Raw genomic sequence first — 17,527 nt, 5'->3', positions numbered from 1 at the left:
AATTAAATCACCCTTGCATTAAACATGAATGGGCTCTACATTGGTGACGTAAAGTGAATTGTGGTCAATTCCTGAGTCTTTCCTGGTTGAAGTTGTGTATAACAGTGTTGCTACCAGGACCTCATGCATACTAATTGCAATCAAGAAAACAGCCAAAGTGGGCATCACCTCCTTTTTGTCATCTAGCCCTGTTCCTTCCAGAACTCAGAGTTGGAGACAGTAAGTCCATGGTTCCAGAGTTTTCCTTGGCAGAATCATCTCCAGTACCCCTAGCAGCAGACTGTGGAAACATATAATCAACCTAGGAAATGTTACACTTCAAATAAAAGTATAACATGACTATTTCAGTCCTTTCATCCTTTCCCCAACTAGCGTGCAGTTGGTACCACAGTTTAAATTAGTGCCAGTCTTGGCCAGAGCTGTGGCCATTTTCCTTCAGGACAGTTCACTCTAGAGCTCTGTGGCATGACATGGTTGAAATTACCCAGGGTTGGAAGAGGCTCCTTCTTAGTTGCACCCAACATCAGATGTGCCCATATGTACCTTCAGGTGAAGCACTATTTACCATGAGGATTTTAAATCACCTGGATGTTTTTTAATGGTATTTCTAACTGAGGGTTGTGTGTGTGTGTAACGCTCGTCCTCCTCCTCTTCTGAGGAGGAGTAGTAGGAAGGATCGGAGGACCAATGCGCAGCGTGGTAAGTGTCCATATTTTAATAAAGAAATAGAACACTGACACAAAAACAACAAAGTGAACGAACGAAAACGAAACAGTCCCGTGTGGAAAAACACAGACACAGGAACAATCACCCACAACACACAATGACAAACAGGCTACCTAAATATGGCTCCCAATCAGAGACAACGACTGACACCTGCCTCTGATTGAGAACCATATTAGGCCAAACACATAGAAACAGAATAACATAGAAAAAGGAACATAGACTACCCACCCAACTCACGCCCTGACATACTAAAACAAAGACATAACAACAAAACTAAGGTCAGAACGTGACAGTGTGGCCTCTTTTGATTGAATTTTCCAGAGTAATGATTGGCTAGTTTCTAATTTATCATTATTATTAGGTCATTATTGCTCATTATTGCTATGAAAGAATAGGCTGCATGCAGTGGTTAATAACTGTAGCTCTGGAATGGAGAATCAACCGACAGGGCTAAAGCAAGTGGTTTCCAGATGCACACGAGCTGACGTAGATTAGAGATCCAATCTGAGGGGAACCAGAATTTTTTTTAAAGAAAATAATCTGTGGAAGGGGCAGGAAAGCAGGAAATTAGTAGAAAAACAAGACCTCGGCAGATCCTGGTTTCCTGTTTTGGGGGGAAGGCAGCAGTAGGTTTTGGGGGCTGTGTTACAGAGCCCCCATTGTGAGCAAGTGTGTTGAGGAGTGGGGGGGTATAGGGGGCCGATTCTACTCAATGCCGAACCCCTCAACCCCTCAACCCCACATCCCCACCTGCCCCTCCCTACAGGGGAAAAGCAGCTCGTAAAAAAAAAGAGAAACTGTAAAAATAAACGAGCAAGGGCCTCTGTTCTGGAGACACCAACGAGACAGGAAATGACACGCGGCACAAAAATGGTCTCCACTGACCTCTGGTGCCAGTTAACCATTCAGTCCATTTCTCTTTTTTCTCTCTGTCTCACTCCGCACACCCAAACAAACGCTTGTTTCATACCGTGGTTTTTGATTGTGTGAACTGTGTTGTGCATCGCAGCTAGGTACAGTATAGAACATGGGAAATGGAATGTCCTTTCTCTCTACTTATAAAAAACCTGTCCCTAATCGAGTGAAACAGGAAATTCTTGATTCCAGTCTGGCGATAATAAGTGGCCGTTCCCTGGCTTCAGTCCTTCTCACAGCATTCCCCAGGGCTATGGTCTGAACAATGTCAATGGAGCACTCCCTCCCCTGCCACTGTGGGCCTGATAATGGAGCACTCCATCCCCTGCCACTGTGGGCCTGATAATGGAGAACTCCCTCCCCTGCCACTGTGTGCCTGATAATGGAGAACTCAACAGTCTGGAGCGCTATACAGCAGTCGTCTTAATTATAACCCTCTTTCTGCCCTGCGAGCACGTCGCTCCTCTCTCCTCCTCTCATCTCCCCTCCTCTCCTTTCCTGCCTGGGCCCCAGGTGCTTGTGCCCCGTCCCGTCCCAGACAGGAATGACTCTTCAGAGCAGCAATAGATGTGCCCCATTGATCGGGAGAAGACTTGGAGAAAAAAATATAGTCTTTAATGGCAGATCCTGGTGTCAGGCCCAGCTGAAGAACACAATGGCTCTTTTTAGACTGGCAGTGGGTTGGATGCTATCAGGGCCCAATCATATGGGCCACGTGGTGCAGGGGATAAAGCACTGGGCTCAGAGGGATGTTGGTTACAAATCAATTTGAAGACCAGTTATTTATTTTGAACAGTAAAAAAACATGTTGATGCTGTCTGGCCAAGGTACTACTGCCATACGTCATTTAGAAGTGAGGCTTGTGAATATCACATCAGAAGTTAGATTTTCCATTAATTTCTAATATGTTTGTGCTGCAACTATAAGGGATGATAAGTGGGAGTGGGAGAGAGTGGAGAAGAGTCAATATAAGGGAGGGAATTTACTACAGAATTTATTGGTTTTGTTGTTGAGATGCCAATGATAAGAACATACCCACCATCAAATGTCAGATTAATAGAGGACCTAAGGCTGCAATTCCATGCCATTATGTTTCAAGGTGAAATACAGTACCTTGAGGATATGCATTTGAAATTCCTTCAGACATTGTGTATGCTGCTCCTCTTCTCTGTTGACAGCTGCTGTCATCAGTGTGAGGGCCAGTGAGTTGTGAAGTCGTAGCCTGGGAGAGTGCTGCCTCAGAGGGCAGAGGGGAGTCATTGCCTGGGTGTGTGGCCTGCATAGGGCTGCATGGGGCTGGGGCTGCTGGCTCTGTTGACTCTGGTGCTCTCCTCCACATTCCCCAGCTCAGTGATAAGAGAGTGTATCGGAGTGCCCAACTGTTGATATTCATAGGCCTAAAGCACACATTGCTCTGCCCCTTCTGGAGATGTGAATGAAAGGGCAGATTGTGGAGAGTACAGATATGTGGGTGCATATGGAACTTGATTTTATCTCAAGACTTTTGTTGACATATTGGGCATCAGATTCATCTTCTGAGAGTGCTGAGAATGCTGAGTGCTGAGGCTTAAAGGAAAACTCCACCCCAAAACTATCTGTTGGTATTTGTTTCATTAGTCCATTGTTAATATAGTCCCAAAATGTTTTGCATGTCAGTAATCAAGTTTTCAAGACATATAACTTTCAAAGTACATAAATACGCGATAATGCATTTTGCATCATATGATGCTGCGTTTTAAATGCATCATATAAATGCATCATATCGTATTTTGAAAATTATATATCTTGAAAACTTGATTACTGGCGTTTTCCTTTAAGAGGACCCAAGTACTTGACTGCCTGTGTGTCTATGTGGTACAGAGTGTGTGTCTGTGTGGTACAGAGTGTGTGTCTGTGTGGTACAGAGTGTGTGTCTGTGTGGTACAGAGTGTGTGTCCTGTGTGTGGTACAGAGTGTGTGTCTGTGTGTGGTACAGAGTGTGTGTCTGTGTGGTACAGATTGGTGGTGTCTATGTGGGTAGCAGTGTGTGTTCTATGTGGTACAGAGTGTGTGTCTATGTGGTACAGAGTGTGTGTCTGTGTGGTACAGAGTGTGTGTCTGTGTGGTACAGAGTGTGTGTCTGTGTGGTCAGAGTGTGTGTCTATGTGTACAGAGTGTGTGTCCGTGTGGTACAGAGTGTGTGTCTTTAGCACGGTAGTGTGTCTGTTGTGCAGTATGTAGCACAGAGCTAATATGTCTCTATGGCACAATGTGTGTGTGTGTGTACAGTAAGTGTGTGTCTGAGAACACAGTAGTCACCATAAGGGAGGAAGTTGTGGGCAGTGCCCCGTCTTTTCATCACGGTGTTAATGAGACCCGGGACACGGCCAGGCCGGAAAACATTATCATTGTTCTCCCCGCCCTGGTTAAGAGCTCCAGCTAGGCTTCTGACCTCTCTCTCTCTTTCTCTCTCACACACACAGACACACGCGCACACACCACACACACACACACACACCAACACCACACACACACACACACACACACACCACAACACACACAACACACACACACACACACACACACACACACACACACACAACACCACACACACACACACACACACACACACACACACACACACAAACACACACACCACACAACAGACCAACACGTTGTAATTGCACTCTCATACACTCAGAATGTTTTCTCAATGCAAGGGATGTCTTGCCCTCTCTCTCTCTCCACACATGCTGACTACTGTTTGTAGGTCAGCGTTGAAGCACATGCCAAAACAGATATGGGAAGTTAAACATAGTTCTGTGAGCGCTTTTTGTCAGGGGAAAATTCCACATCTGTAAAAAGCAGTGAAGTTGTTGCATCAGTGGGCTGGCATATCTGCTGCTGAAAGTATCTGGTCTGCTCTGTCTAAGGCTGTCTGTCTTACGTCCTTTCCAGGATAACAAGCATCTGTCCTGCTGGTCCACTCAGTCACAGCCAGTAACAACACTCACGAGACAGGTCCACATTATGTGCTGGCTTAGATCATTCTGATACTGAGTATGACCAAAACCAGATCCTGGACCAATGAAACGCCGGCCTGTAATCTTCAACTTTGTTCAGCATACATCATCTCCTCTCTCTCTTTTCTCTCTCTCTCTCTCCCGTCTCTCTCAGTCTCTTGCTCGTCTCTCTCTCTCTCTCTCTTTTCTCTTTCTCTCTCTCTCTCTCTCTCTCCTGTCTCTCGTCTCTCTCTTCCTTCTCTCTCTCTCCTCCTCTCCTCTCCTCTCTCGTGCTCTCTCTTCTCTACGCTCTCTCTCTCTTTCTCTCTATCGCTTCTCTTCGTCTTTTCTCTCTATCGCTCTCTCGTCTCTCTCTCTCTCTCTCTCTCTCTCTCTCTTCTCTCTCTCTCTCTATCGTCTCTTCTCGCTATCGCTTCTCCTCTATCCTATCTCTCTCTCTCTAATCGCTCTCTCTCTCTTCTTCATCCTCTTCTCTCTTCTACTAATCGCGCTCTCTCGATCTCTTTCATCTCAGCTCTTCATGCGCCCGCCCTCTCTCTGTGCAGCTCTCTCATATTTACTGGAACCCATTCTCAGAATTAATCTCCCCTGATTTGGTCAAAATAGCTCATCTCTTGGACGGAGGACAAGAGTGGGAGAGGAGATGTCTGAGGTTTGAGGTGGCTCTCATTTTATTAAATGGTGTGAGGCGGTGTGGTTAGGAAAATAGATCTGAGATAATGCATTGTGGGATAGTGGAGCAGAAAGTCCCTGAAGGTTCTGGCTACCACAATGGCATGCTGGGAAGGATTGGAATGGGGGGAGGGGGGGGTTGATGTCTGGGAGCTTCTGTAAGGAAATCCTCCTCTGTGACTGTTCCTTTGGGAGCAACCGTTTTTCATGCTGTAGGAACACAGATCACATTGCCTCCACACATCAGCCTTGTCCTGCCTGCAACCCTTTGTCTGATGACCTTCTCCAACATTGCTATTCCCACCTGACCAATAAAGAGCCTCCCTGAGTTTCAGAGGTTAATTCTCCGGCAGCTCTGACTACGGACGGAGAATGGCATGTGGCTGAGTGGTTTAACACATGGGCATGGCTGGGCAAGGCACGGGAAGAGTGTGGGGTGAAATGTGGTGGGTAGTATGAAATTAGATCTTCAAAGCCAGTCAAAGAAATCAATATTTATGGTTTGGCAATAGCCAGAGTAACTTTATCGGGGGAAGAGTTGCTTTCAAACTATTCGATTCCTGCTATGTTTTCTTTGGTGAAGTTTTTGCATCCTTGCTTGACCCAAGCCCAGGTGGCTGTTGGGGTAAGATTTCCAAACCATCTGAATGCAGATATATCCTTCTGTGTCTGACTGGCGGGGTCATGTTTGGGACATAGGTATCCACTCCCAGTCATTTTAAAGAAACCACTGTATTGGGGATCCAGGCTGAATATTGTGTCCAGCTATTCACCGTTCATATTTACTAACAATTTCTAATGAACCCCTGGTGATTGCCCTACCTGTAGCCTTAGTTTGGGGATGTTATGGGCCAATGTTTCAACTAATTCTGTGCAAGGCCCTAGGTCTCCTCATTGCCATTTTGTCTAATGTCAAATGTCTGTTTCATTGCCATGTAGCCATGCAGTCTAATGTCTTGTGTAAAATATATATTTCTCTCTCCCCTCAGAGACCTTAGGAGCAACCTCATCAGCACCATCATGCCTGGAGCCTTCCAAAGTTTATCTGATCTTCGGAAGCTGTAAGTGTTTATCGGCTCTGTTTTCATTATGTGCGTTGTAAACAGTGATATTGCATAAAAAACGGTTTTAGTTGCCACAGTTTTCCAATTTTTTTTGTAAGCAGCACACATAGTCATAACCTTTTATGATACAGGTCATACCATACCATATCTTTTCAGTTTTAGTGTCATCATAAAAGCCTGGCTGGCTCAGCTATATGTTGTGGATAACTGTGTTCAGTGTATATGCTGGTCTGTGCTAATCTCTGTGGGGCCTGGGATGACATGTCTGGTGCCCTGCTCTGCCGCCATGGAAACCTCAGGACCGCGCAGAGGCTCCTCACACATCATTGGATGTGACAGGGCAGCAGTTTGCGACCGCTTGTTGCTCACTCATTGTGTGTTTGGACCGTGAGGTCTGGTTACGTCGCGGTCGGCTCCGGTACTCTGCCCTGCTCCGCATGACTCTTTTCCCCTCCCTGTACTGCTTGTGTTTTCCCTGCAAGGTCTGGGGCTTTTCAAAACAAACAGGGAGAGATAAACACACGCTCTCGGCTGGGTTGTGTCAGGGAGACAGTGGAACAAGGCCCTCTCTGACACTGTCCTTATACCATGCAGACACAGCATGCAGGGGCTACAGAGTGCTTTTGCTCCGTCTTTGGTGATAAGGCTTTACAGGAAGCTTCATGGTCTGTCGATAAGGAACATTCACAAGTCATTAGTGTTGCAAATCCTGCTGTGTTACACTCTGGCTAGCTGTATGAATGGAAATTGTGAAAGATAGGCCTACAGACCAAGAAAGCCTCTTTGGATAATACTTTGTTATTGTAAACAAATAAAAATAAGAAGCGAAAGTCTATTGGCCAATGTGCTGGAGAAGGCAGTCTTTCCCAATGAAACCACAAAAACAACATGCAGTATCAAGATAGCCCAATCTGTACTTTCTAAACTATCTTGATAAACCTATAAGCTTAAGAAATTACCATGATTCACCGCTGTGCCCTCACTCTCTGTGTTATCTCTCCTAGTGACCTGTCCAACAACCGCATTGGCTGCTTGACTCCAGACATGTTCCAGGGACTCACCAACCTCGCCAAACTGTAAACAGGCTAAATGACTATTCATTGAACACATCCTAGTGTAGTATTGTGGGTACTGTACCTAGTACAGTGATTGTGATTGAGCATCTGTCTGTTTTCTGCTGTTAGGAACCTCTCTGGAAACATCTTATCTACCTTGGACTCGGGGGTCTTTCAGGAGCTCCCCTCTCTTAAGCTAGTGTGAGTACAGTTCTCTGCTTGTAACAGTCATCACCTTTGTCCCTGTTTGCTCCAGACAGATGTTTGTATAAACTTAGTAAGCTGTATGAAAGAAATCTAGGCAATCTGATCACATTATTCTCCCTATAGGCTTAGTTCAAGCAATGGATAGCCATTTGTCACATCTGACATGTTGATCCTATAATGTACCACCAGAGAATACTGTAGATATTAACTGATGGGCAACATGTGCCATTAGAGGGAAAGTGCACCCGCTCCTCAGTGTAATCTCCCATGATGAATGGTATTGTAAAAACCCCTGCTTTTTCTCACCAGGAACTTCAACTCTGACTTCCTGTCATGTGACTGTGGGCTGCGCTGGATGCCAGGTTACTTTCGCACCAGTACAGCGCGGCTGGGGGACGAGACCGTCTGTGCCTATCCCAAAAGCCTCCATGGAAAGCCTCTGCGTGGACTGAGGGAAAGTCAGCTGAGCTGTGGTGAGTGTCTGACAGGAAATGTAATGCATATGAATGAGGTGGTTCACCACTATCCCCCCTCAAATAGTATGAAAACTTGAGTATGTGAATGACAGAGTCATTCTTTTCTCATCATGATATTGTTTGTAGATGTCCCAAATCTATTAGGTAGTTGTACAGTATGTGAAAAATAAGAAGCTGTGAGTGACCATTAAATTAAAAAAGCGGTTCAATTGAAAAGCAAAATACCATTGTTTTGATATCTCTAATGGTCTGCTGTCTATAGTATTCCTGCAGGGAAATCGAGTTCCCTTTCCTCTTCCACTCAGTGGGTTTATTTCCTCTTCTACTCAGTGCATTTATTTCCTCTTCCACTCAGTGGGTTTATTTCCTCTTCTACTCAGTGGGTTTATTTCCTCTTCTACTCAGTGGGTTTATTTCCTCTTCTACTCAGTTGGGTGTTGGGTTATTTCCGGCTTCTACTCAGTGGTTTATTTCCCTCTTCTATCAGTGGGTTTATTTCTTTCTCTAGGTCGGTTGTTTATTTCCTCTTCTTACTCTATTGCCTCTTCCCCCCCCCCTCAGGGTGGGGTTTATTTCCTCTTCCCTCGTGGGTTTATTCCTCTTCTACCGTGGGTTTATTTCCTCTTCTTCTCAGTGGGTTTATTTCCTCTTCTACTCAGTGGGTTTATTTCCTCTCTACTCAGTGGGTTTATTCCTCTTCTGCTCAGTGTGGTTTATTTCCTCTTCTACTCAGTGGGTTTATTTCTCTTCTACTCCAGTGGGTTTATTTCCTCTTCTACTCAGTGGTTTTCCTCTTCTACTAGTGGTTTAATTCCTCTTCTACTCAGTGGGTTTGTCTCAGTGGGTTCCTTTCTTCTACTCAGTGGGTTTATTCCTCTTTCTACTCAGTGGGTGTTTGTGTATTTCCTCTTCTTTCTTCAGTGGGGTTATTTCTCTTACTCAGTGGTTTATTCCTCTTCTACTCAGTGCGGTTTTATTTCTCTTCTACCTGGGTTTATTCCTCTTCTACTCAAGTGGGTTTATTTCCTCTTCTACTCTCAGTGGGTTTATTTCCTCTTCTACTCAGTGGGTTTATTTCCTCTTCTACTCAGTGGGTGTTATTTCCTCTTCTACTCAGTGGGTTTAGTCCTCTTCTACTCAGTGGGTTTATTTCCTCTTCTTCTCAGTGGGTTTATTTCTCTTCTACTCAGTGGGTTATTTCCTCTTCTACTCAGTGGGTTTATTTCCTCTTCTACTCAGTGGGTTTAATTCCTCTTCTACTCAGTGGGTTGTATTTCCTCTTCTACTCAGTGGGTTTATTTCCTCTTCTACTCAGTGGGTTGAGTAATGAGAGAGCAGCAGAAATAACCAGAGTGATTTGTTATGGTCTCATCTGCCTTCCCTTCCCCTGGCTGTGCTGTGTTACTCTCCTCACTCAGATGGGCCTCTGGAGCTGCACACCCTGTCTCTCCTGCCCTCCCAGCGCCAGGTGGTCTTCAAGGGGGACCGAATGCCCTTCCACTGCACTGCCGCCCTGGTGGACAAAATCACTGCGATGCACTGGCGCCACAACGGCCAGCTGGTGACCTCTGACCCTGAACAGGGCATCAGTCTGGAGGCCAGTGTGGTGCATGACTGCACCTTCATCACCAGGTAACGTTACAGTACTGAGGGGTCCGCTCCCAGCACTCACATTTTTCATTTTATTGCGATCCTCAGTTGTTTTATTTTCACTTATTTATTATAAAGGTTTAAGTGAAATATGACACTGTTTGTTTAGTTTCTGCTGACAGGACATGCGGTTTAGTGTGCTGTGCTGTATGTGGTGATGGCAGTGAATGATGTGCTGTCTCCTCGGTACAGTGAGCTCATCCTGTCCAACGTGCATGTGGAGGCCAGTGGAGAGTGGGAGTGTGTGGTGGCCACTGGGCGGGGCAACACTTCCCGCAGTGTGGAGATAGTGGTACTGGAGAACAGTGCCTCCTTCTGTCCGGAGGAGAGAGTCACTAACAACCGGGGGGAGTTCAAGTAAGGAAGAAAACAATAATTCCCCCCTCCAGAAACAAAATCCACAATAAAAACAGACTTTCTGATTAAACATGCTTCCTCATTATTTCTGGGTGTGGTTCCTAGGTGGCAGAAGACCCTGGCAGGTATCACCTCCTACCAGTTCTGTCTCCAGCTGCGCTACCCCTCCCTGTCCATGGGGGGTGGTGTGGTGCAGAAGCAGGCATCACGCTACTGTGACCGCTCAGGGAGCTGGGAGGAGGGAGACTATGACAACTGTCTCTACACTAATGACATCACACGGGTCCTACACACCTTCATCCTGGTCAGTGCCAGAGGCTGTGCTTGGGCTGTCCCAAATTAATTTTGTCCAGTACATATAAAATCAAAGTATGATAGTATGATGTCTTATGGTAGTAATATGGAAATAGCCTGAAAGGTAAATGTGTAAAAGTAACAAAACATATAAGTTATGTTTTGTTACTAAACAAACAATTATACTATCGCTCCCTCTTTTTCCAGATGCCCATCAATGCCTCTAATGCGGCCACTCTGGCACGTCAGGTGCGTACCTACACTGTGGAGGCATCCGGTTTCACTGACACCATGGACGTGATGTACGTGGCCCAGATGATGGAGAAATTCATGGAATATATCCGACCACTGAGAGAGGTAGGGCGATGAGATCTTTATACCCTCAATGCATGTCTTTGTGGTTTTATGTTGTGTCTTTTGACTTGATTCCCTTGTTTCTTTCTGCCCCCTGTGTTTATGTGAATGCCTGTTTTTGTATGTGTCTGACTCTATCCTCATGTTTTTACATGTGTATGTATGTGTCAGCTGTCAGAGATGCTGGTGGACATGGGCAGTAACCTGATGCAGGTGGATGATCAGATCCTGGCCCATGCCCAGACAGAGAAGAGAGCCTGCAGCTCCATAGTCCACTCTCTGGAGACCCTGGCCTGGCCCCAGCTACACAGCCATGCCCAGGACCTCTCCATGGTACTGTCAAAGTTGAGCCTGTTTTTATGTACTAGAATTTTGATTTAAAGGTTGAATTATAATAAAAGTTGTTTTTTCCCTACAAAGATCTCCAGGAACATTGTGATGGAGGCCCACCTTATCCGTCCGGCCCACTTCACTGGAATGAGCTGCACAGCCTACCAACGCCGGGAGACCTTGTTAGGCAACCTGGGCATGGAGGGGGCAGAGCCCACCCACGAACAGCAGCTCCGCTTCCGCTGCACCACTGGCACCCACAACACCTCCCTAAACAACTTCCCCATGAAGGTGAGCAATGTCTCCGTCTCCCTCACCCAGACCTGAACCTAACCTCACCCACTAACAGGACTGTGGTTGTGTGTCTGTGGTACAATGGCAGACAGTGCATACGGTTGTCATTAGAGGGAACACACCTCAGTTTGTGACCTACTGGAGATGGCATGGAACCGCATTTAGCACAGTCATTTACAACAGCTGACATGAAAGAGGGAGAAAATCCTAAGGTTTTAGATTTTGTAATTTAGTGTTTGAACTTTCTGTTTCCTATTCCATTGAGATAATATGGCCAAATATATTTGAAAGTAGGAAAGTAAAGGATCTCCCTCCCTCCCTTCTTCTAGAATGCTGTAGCCCTGGCCTCTGTGGTTCTTCCTGCCTCTCTGTTCCCCCCGGACGCCCCGTCAGACTGTAAGCTCCAGTTTGTGGCGTTCCGTACTGGGAGGTTCTTCCCTTTCTCTGGGAACTCTAACGGTCCTGGAGAGCACGTCCGCAGACACAGTATCAACAGCCCAGTGGTCTACGTAGGCCTGGGTGAGGGAACTGGCTGTTTGGAGCAGTTATTATACTATTATTACACAATTCATCTCATTCACAGAGACGGGTCAAAACATGTCAATTTTTTATAATAAAAAAATTGCTGGTGATGGTTATCTCCTCCTTTGTTTGGCAGACGGGTGCAGTCTGTGGAACCACTCGGAGGCTATCCTGGTGTCCCTGCGTCACTTGACCCCAGGCAGCGAGCCGGTGGCGGCCCACTGGAGCTTACAGGCACTGCTGCAGAAGCAGGGTGGGTGGAGCCAGGAGGGCTGCCAACTAGCCCACACTGACTCTGCCACCTCCACCCTGCGCTGTTCTGTGCTCAGCAACTACGCTGTGTTGCAGGTAGGGCATCCTGGGATCACTCACTCTCAGATATACATGGTGGATGTAATGTAATGATGACTGCACTGGAAGAATGTTCTCTTCTCACGATCTCAGGATCTTATACCAAGCCCCACAGTGTGGTCGTTGCATTCATATTTTTCTTTTCCTAGGAGGTTCCTGACTTCCCCCACTCCCCACCCATGTCAGTGAGGGTGCTCCACCCTGTGGTTTACACCTGTACTGCAATCCTTCTCCTCTGCCTCTTCACCATCATCATCACACACATACTACACCACAGGTACAGTGTGTTTGCGCGTGCATGCTTTATTATCTGACATAACCCACTGTCTTTTTTTCACTGCTAATGTTCATCTTTGTTTTCCTCCTGTAGTTCTATAAATATATCCAGAAAGAGCTGGCACACCTTACTCAATACCTGCTTCCACATCGCTATGACCACAGCTGTGTACGCCGGAGGCATCACCCTGACCAGCTACCCAATGGTGTGCCAGGCAGTAAGTACCTCTCCTCTCAGACCCAGCTTATGCTCTCTACGTGTGGTGTGTGACGGCTGACCCGGTGTGATTTGTGTCAGGTGGGCATCGCTCTACACTACTCCTCCTTGTCTACTCTGCTGTGGATTGGTGTCAGCGCCAGAGTCCTCTACAAAGAGACTGTCTGGAGGATGCCACGGCAGCCAGAGGGAGAGTCTAATGTTCCCCCTACTCAGCGGCCTATGCTCAGGTCAGTGATGTCATCAGGGTGAGACAGTCGACTTTTATATGAGAAGGTTGTGAGTCATTGCCAAACAGGTCAATGGTTGAATTGGGAGCTCATCGTGGGGTGCTATTTTAAATGACTGTATTCATGTGAACAGACACCCAAACTGTGTCATATCAAAGACCACCATTGTGTTTAGAAGCAAGGCTCTTCTGTTTTAGAAAACCTTGGAGGGAAAAACAGTAGACTACAAATAAGGCACAAAAGAGTGGTAGTGACAGATGCAGAGAGCTGAGCCCAGAGCGGGGGAGGGGAGGAGTATACGAGCGAGGGATAACAGAGGTTGAGGAGAATATTGTAAATCTGGGCTGGGTGATGGAGGGGGCGTACTGTCCCCTCATTACTGCGCCACTCCCCTCCTCCCCATGTTCCGTTCTGCCCTAGTGCTCCCTGGCTGGGATCATGCACTGTACTGCTGACCTCTCTGGTTTTCCCAAACCCCTTTGTCGACCACCGCCGCATGTGGTCAGCCTTCCAATGACACCTGGCCCTTTGATAAATCACAACCCCGCTGCAGCCTACTGCCCGTTGTTACACTGTATCAGCTAGCTGCCCAACTAACAGTTCAGTTCAGCTCAGGAGATCACAGACAACTAGCCTAGGGATCACTACAGCTGTGTGAAGTGTATGCTTGCTGAAAGAAGAAACAAAGGAGCAAAGACCCTAAATATCATATAGAATACACAGAAACTATTTGTCATACAGTTCTTGGGGTTTGGTTGTTGTTTCCAATATTATAGACTTGTATCTCTCACATGATACTTCACTTCTAAATAAGTTCACTGTTATTCACTGTTACTTCCTTTTCATACAAACTTCTTTGATCCATCTAATTTGTGTTTTTCCTGAATACAGGTTCTATCTAATAGCTGGTGGTGTTCCTCTCATCGTATGTGGCATCACTGCAGCTGTCAATGTCAACAACTATGGGGACAACAACCCTTAGTGAGTGCTTCACATTTGACTATTGACCCATTGGCCCTTCACACAGTATCTTTTGGTTTAGTGCTTATTCAAGAGCAAAAGTTGACATTTTTATGAGATTTTGAATACATAGAGGTGTCCTTGTTTTGCTATGACCTTACTGACTTTTTTATTGCATATTCCAGCTGCTGGTTGGTGTGGCGGCCCAGTTTGGGGGCCTTCTTTGTCCCCGCAGGCTTGGCGGTATTGGTGACCTGGATCTATTTCCTGTGCACTGTGTTTCGCCTGAGGCACCGGGTGTCCAAAGAGTGCCCAAGATTCTCCCTGTCCTCCCCTGTGCCTGAGAGCCAGCCAGCCCTGGGTGGCAGCACCAGCCTCCTGTCCACAGACTCTGTGGTGGGGACCATACATACTGCGTTGACCCCAGAGGACCAGTACACCCTGAAGGTGCAGTTCCTGGTGCTGGTAGCCACCCACTTCCTGTTCCTGGCCCTGTGGAGCTGTGGAGCCATGGCCATGTGGCTGACAGGGCGCAGCAGCCTATTTTTCAGCTGTCTCTATGGAGTAGCTGCCACCGTGTTGGGGGTGTTCCTGGTGGTCCACCACTGCTTCCGACGCCTGGATGTGCAGGCCTCCTGGCTAAGCTGCTGTCCAGGAAATCGGCGCTCCCAGCCCATACCAGTCTACACGCACACCTGCACCACTGTGAGTGGGGTGCAGACCACCTCTGAACAGGGATCCCAGATCTTCATTGGCTGCCATCCTCCAGGGGATCCCCACAACACCTCATCAGCCAGGTCCTCCTCCACCCCCAGTGGGATCAGCAGTGTGGGCCCTGGGCCCTGCAAACTTACCAACCTGCTGCAGGTGGCACAAGAAAATAGCAACAATGCCACTCGTGCCCCAGCAGGCATCATCACCAGCACCAGTACAGACAATAACAACAAGCAAGCTAACAACCTGCTGCCCACACTAGGCTCTGTAGCCCCTGTCCAGCCTCAGAGGAGGAAGGTCAGTGGCAGAACTAAACAAGGGAGCAGCCAGTATCACCACCGAGGTGAAGGCAGAGGTCACTACCGTCTCAAAGCTATGAGGACTGGTGGGGGAGGGGGCAGTATGGGAGCACTGGGACCTACAGGTATAGAGCAGCACAACACCGCCCATCCAGCCCACAAACAGGCCGCTAGTGAGAATGGCAGTCTCCATCACAGCCACTCTGAAAGCCCGGCCAGCCCGCTAACCAACGGTAACGGTAGGAGAGTGGGGGGGACAGTGACCACCAGCCCCTCAGAGGGTAGCGACGGGGGCAGCAGCGGCAGCCGTAAGCCCTTCCCTCTGCTCCCCTCTGTGGCCAGCAGGGTGGCCATGCAAGGTAGTAGGTGCAGCGCCAGCCGAGACAATCTGAAACTGGCAGCGGCTGCAGAGCGGGAAGCTAAGCGCTGCTCCTACCCTCTCAACAGTATCACTACCACTGTTCCAGGGGCTGCCCCTAACGGCACCATCAAGAGCTCTGTGATAGAGCTGGAATTGGACACAAGTTGTACAGACCATTCCCAGAGCTCTGTGGGCATGAAAAGTATGTGGAAGAGTGAAACTACAGTGTGACCCTCACTCTCTCCCAGCAAATGTCCACAGTGGACCCTGGCAATATTTGATATGACTGCTGTTGTTGTAGTGTCCTACACCTGTAGAGACAAATCCTCATCTGAGATCCATTTGTGTAACTTCCCAGCTAGCATATAACGTTCTGAGAACCATAGGTTTCTTATAGAGCTTGGTGAGAGCGTGGTTGTCCTATGGTTATTTTGTATAAAACCTTCCCACAACTTTCTGCAAATGGTGCAGGATAGTTGCTTGTCTTTGAAACATCCTCAGTACATTTAAGGAGCTTGACCAAAAAAAAGTTATTTTCTTGGTATTTCATTACTTTAAGAGAACATTCAAACATGGTTACATTTAATAAAAATGTTGGTAATGTTCTAGAAACATTCTCCATCTGGTTTGACATTTGGAATGTTCTCAAATAGTTCAGAGAACTTTAAGACACAACGTTCTTCTGTGGGAATTTCAGTCCTTCAGCATAACGTTTCCTACAGGTTTCGAATAAAACATAATCAAATCTAAATGTATTTGTCACATGCTTTGTAAACAACAGGTGTAGACTAACAGTGAATTGCTTACTTACAGGTCCTTTTCCAACAATACAGAGTTAAAGATAAAGATAAAAAATCTAAATAGTGTCATGGTTTTATTTAAAGTCATGTTCTCAAATTGTTCCAAGAACGTTAAGAAACAACGTTCTTCTCTGGGAATGTCATTACCATAGAATAACATTTTCTACAGGCTTCTTCAAGGTTCTATTTAAAGTAATGTTCTCAAATTGTTCCGAGAACATTAAGTTAACTTTCCATGAAAAAACACAAGAAAACTTTAGTAACGTTCAGAGGAAGTTCTAAGAATGTTATTTAAAAAGATATATGTCCATTCATCCGCATCAATGAAACTCTTTCTATCCTTTATCTTGTTAAGTGTGTTCAGGTGTGTTGGCCTTGCCCACTAATTGGCCACACCCGAGTGCTTCTTTCCCTGTAAAATGGGGTCCGTTTGAGTAGACTAAAATTAAAAGCTTTGTATTTGTAAAAAAACATGGCATGCTAGCTCCATCCGGGTGGCGCAGTGGATAATTCCATGAATAGAGAACATAAGATTATAGGTTTGAATCTCACTGATGCCGTCACAATAAAAAATAAATGTGGTTGCATGATTAATGCCTAAGGAAATGAATTTCCATGTGTCCTATCTGTGCTTGGAGTTCAATAAAGTTGACTCAAAATAAGCTAGTTGTGTTGCTAAAAGTCTTATTGAAACATTCAGTTAACGTAATTCAAAAACCTTCAGATCACCTATAATTTCCGTTCTCAGAGTGCTGGGTCAGACTTTCATGTACATTTAATTTAAATAATTGCAAAGAACTTCAAGTTGCACGTGTGGATCTCAAATTGGGATTCAACTCATGATGAGGTTTTTATTTTAAATGTGTAAAGGAGATAGATCATGGGGTTGGAGATAGATCATGGGGTTGGAGATAGATGATGGGGTTGGAGATAGATCATGGGGTTGGAGATAGATCATGGGGTTGGAGATAGATCATGGGGTTGGAGATAGATCATGGGGTTGTGTTGCTTCTTACTTTTGCTTCCATCACAGTGATGGTATGGGATGTGTACTTTCATCTCTGTCACTTATGAACTGTTTGTTGGGTTTGCCAGGAATTCAAGGCCTGTCTTTTGTGTACCTGAAATACTCATTTATTCACAGGAAGTTTTACAAGCTAAGTCTAAAATTGACATAAGATGTTGATTTTGGACACCTTAAAGGGGCAATTTGCAGTTGTATTCTTATTCTGTGCATATCAACTATAGCATGAAATGGAATTTGAGATTGTCCATTTCTACAGTACGGCTGTGCATTTCCTCTGTGAAGAATCCTTTTGCTCTTATTATGTTGACTTGTATTATTGTGTGTGTGTGTGTGTGTGTGTGTGTGTGTGTGTGTGTGTGTGTGTGTGTGTGTGT

General features: G+C 46.2%; 1 protein-coding gene across 1 annotated transcript in view; it reads left to right on the top strand.

Annotated features, from left to right (window-relative positions):
- LOC111974795 (adhesion G protein-coupled receptor A2-like) overlaps nucleotides 1–16,789 on the top strand; it is a 60,375-nt gene extending 43,586 nt beyond the window's left edge. Inside the window, exons 4-20 of the mRNA XM_024002801.2 lie at nucleotides 6,305–6,376; nucleotides 7,384–7,455; nucleotides 7,564–7,635; nucleotides 7,951–8,114; nucleotides 9,536–9,749; nucleotides 9,960–10,124; nucleotides 10,230–10,428; nucleotides 10,626–10,775; nucleotides 10,944–11,105; nucleotides 11,193–11,393; nucleotides 11,726–11,915; nucleotides 12,055–12,266; nucleotides 12,419–12,546; nucleotides 12,640–12,763; nucleotides 12,844–12,992; nucleotides 13,884–13,973; nucleotides 14,138–16,789. Coding sequence (XP_023858569.1) covers nucleotides 6,305–6,376; nucleotides 7,384–7,455; nucleotides 7,564–7,635; nucleotides 7,951–8,114; nucleotides 9,536–9,749; nucleotides 9,960–10,124; nucleotides 10,230–10,428; nucleotides 10,626–10,775; nucleotides 10,944–11,105; nucleotides 11,193–11,393; nucleotides 11,726–11,915; nucleotides 12,055–12,266; nucleotides 12,419–12,546; nucleotides 12,640–12,763; nucleotides 12,844–12,992; nucleotides 13,884–13,973; nucleotides 14,138–15,557 — 3,784 coding nt within the window. The 3' untranslated portion in view covers nucleotides 15,558–16,789. The remainder of the gene's footprint in view (nucleotides 1–6,304; nucleotides 6,377–7,383; nucleotides 7,456–7,563; nucleotides 7,636–7,950; nucleotides 8,115–9,535; nucleotides 9,750–9,959; nucleotides 10,125–10,229; nucleotides 10,429–10,625; nucleotides 10,776–10,943; nucleotides 11,106–11,192; nucleotides 11,394–11,725; nucleotides 11,916–12,054; nucleotides 12,267–12,418; nucleotides 12,547–12,639; nucleotides 12,764–12,843; nucleotides 12,993–13,883; nucleotides 13,974–14,137) is intronic.
- The last annotated feature ends 738 nt before the right edge of the window (nucleotides 16,790–17,527 follow it).

Source organism: Salvelinus sp. IW2-2015, linkage group LG15, assembly GCF_002910315.2.
Source record: "Salvelinus sp. IW2-2015 linkage group LG15, ASM291031v2, whole genome shotgun sequence".
NCBI classification, from domain to species: domain Eukaryota; kingdom Metazoa; phylum Chordata; class Actinopteri; order Salmoniformes; family Salmonidae; genus Salvelinus; species Salvelinus sp. IW2-2015.
Note: the sequence above shows the minus strand (reverse complement) of the source record. Positions and strands in the feature narration are given on the sequence as shown.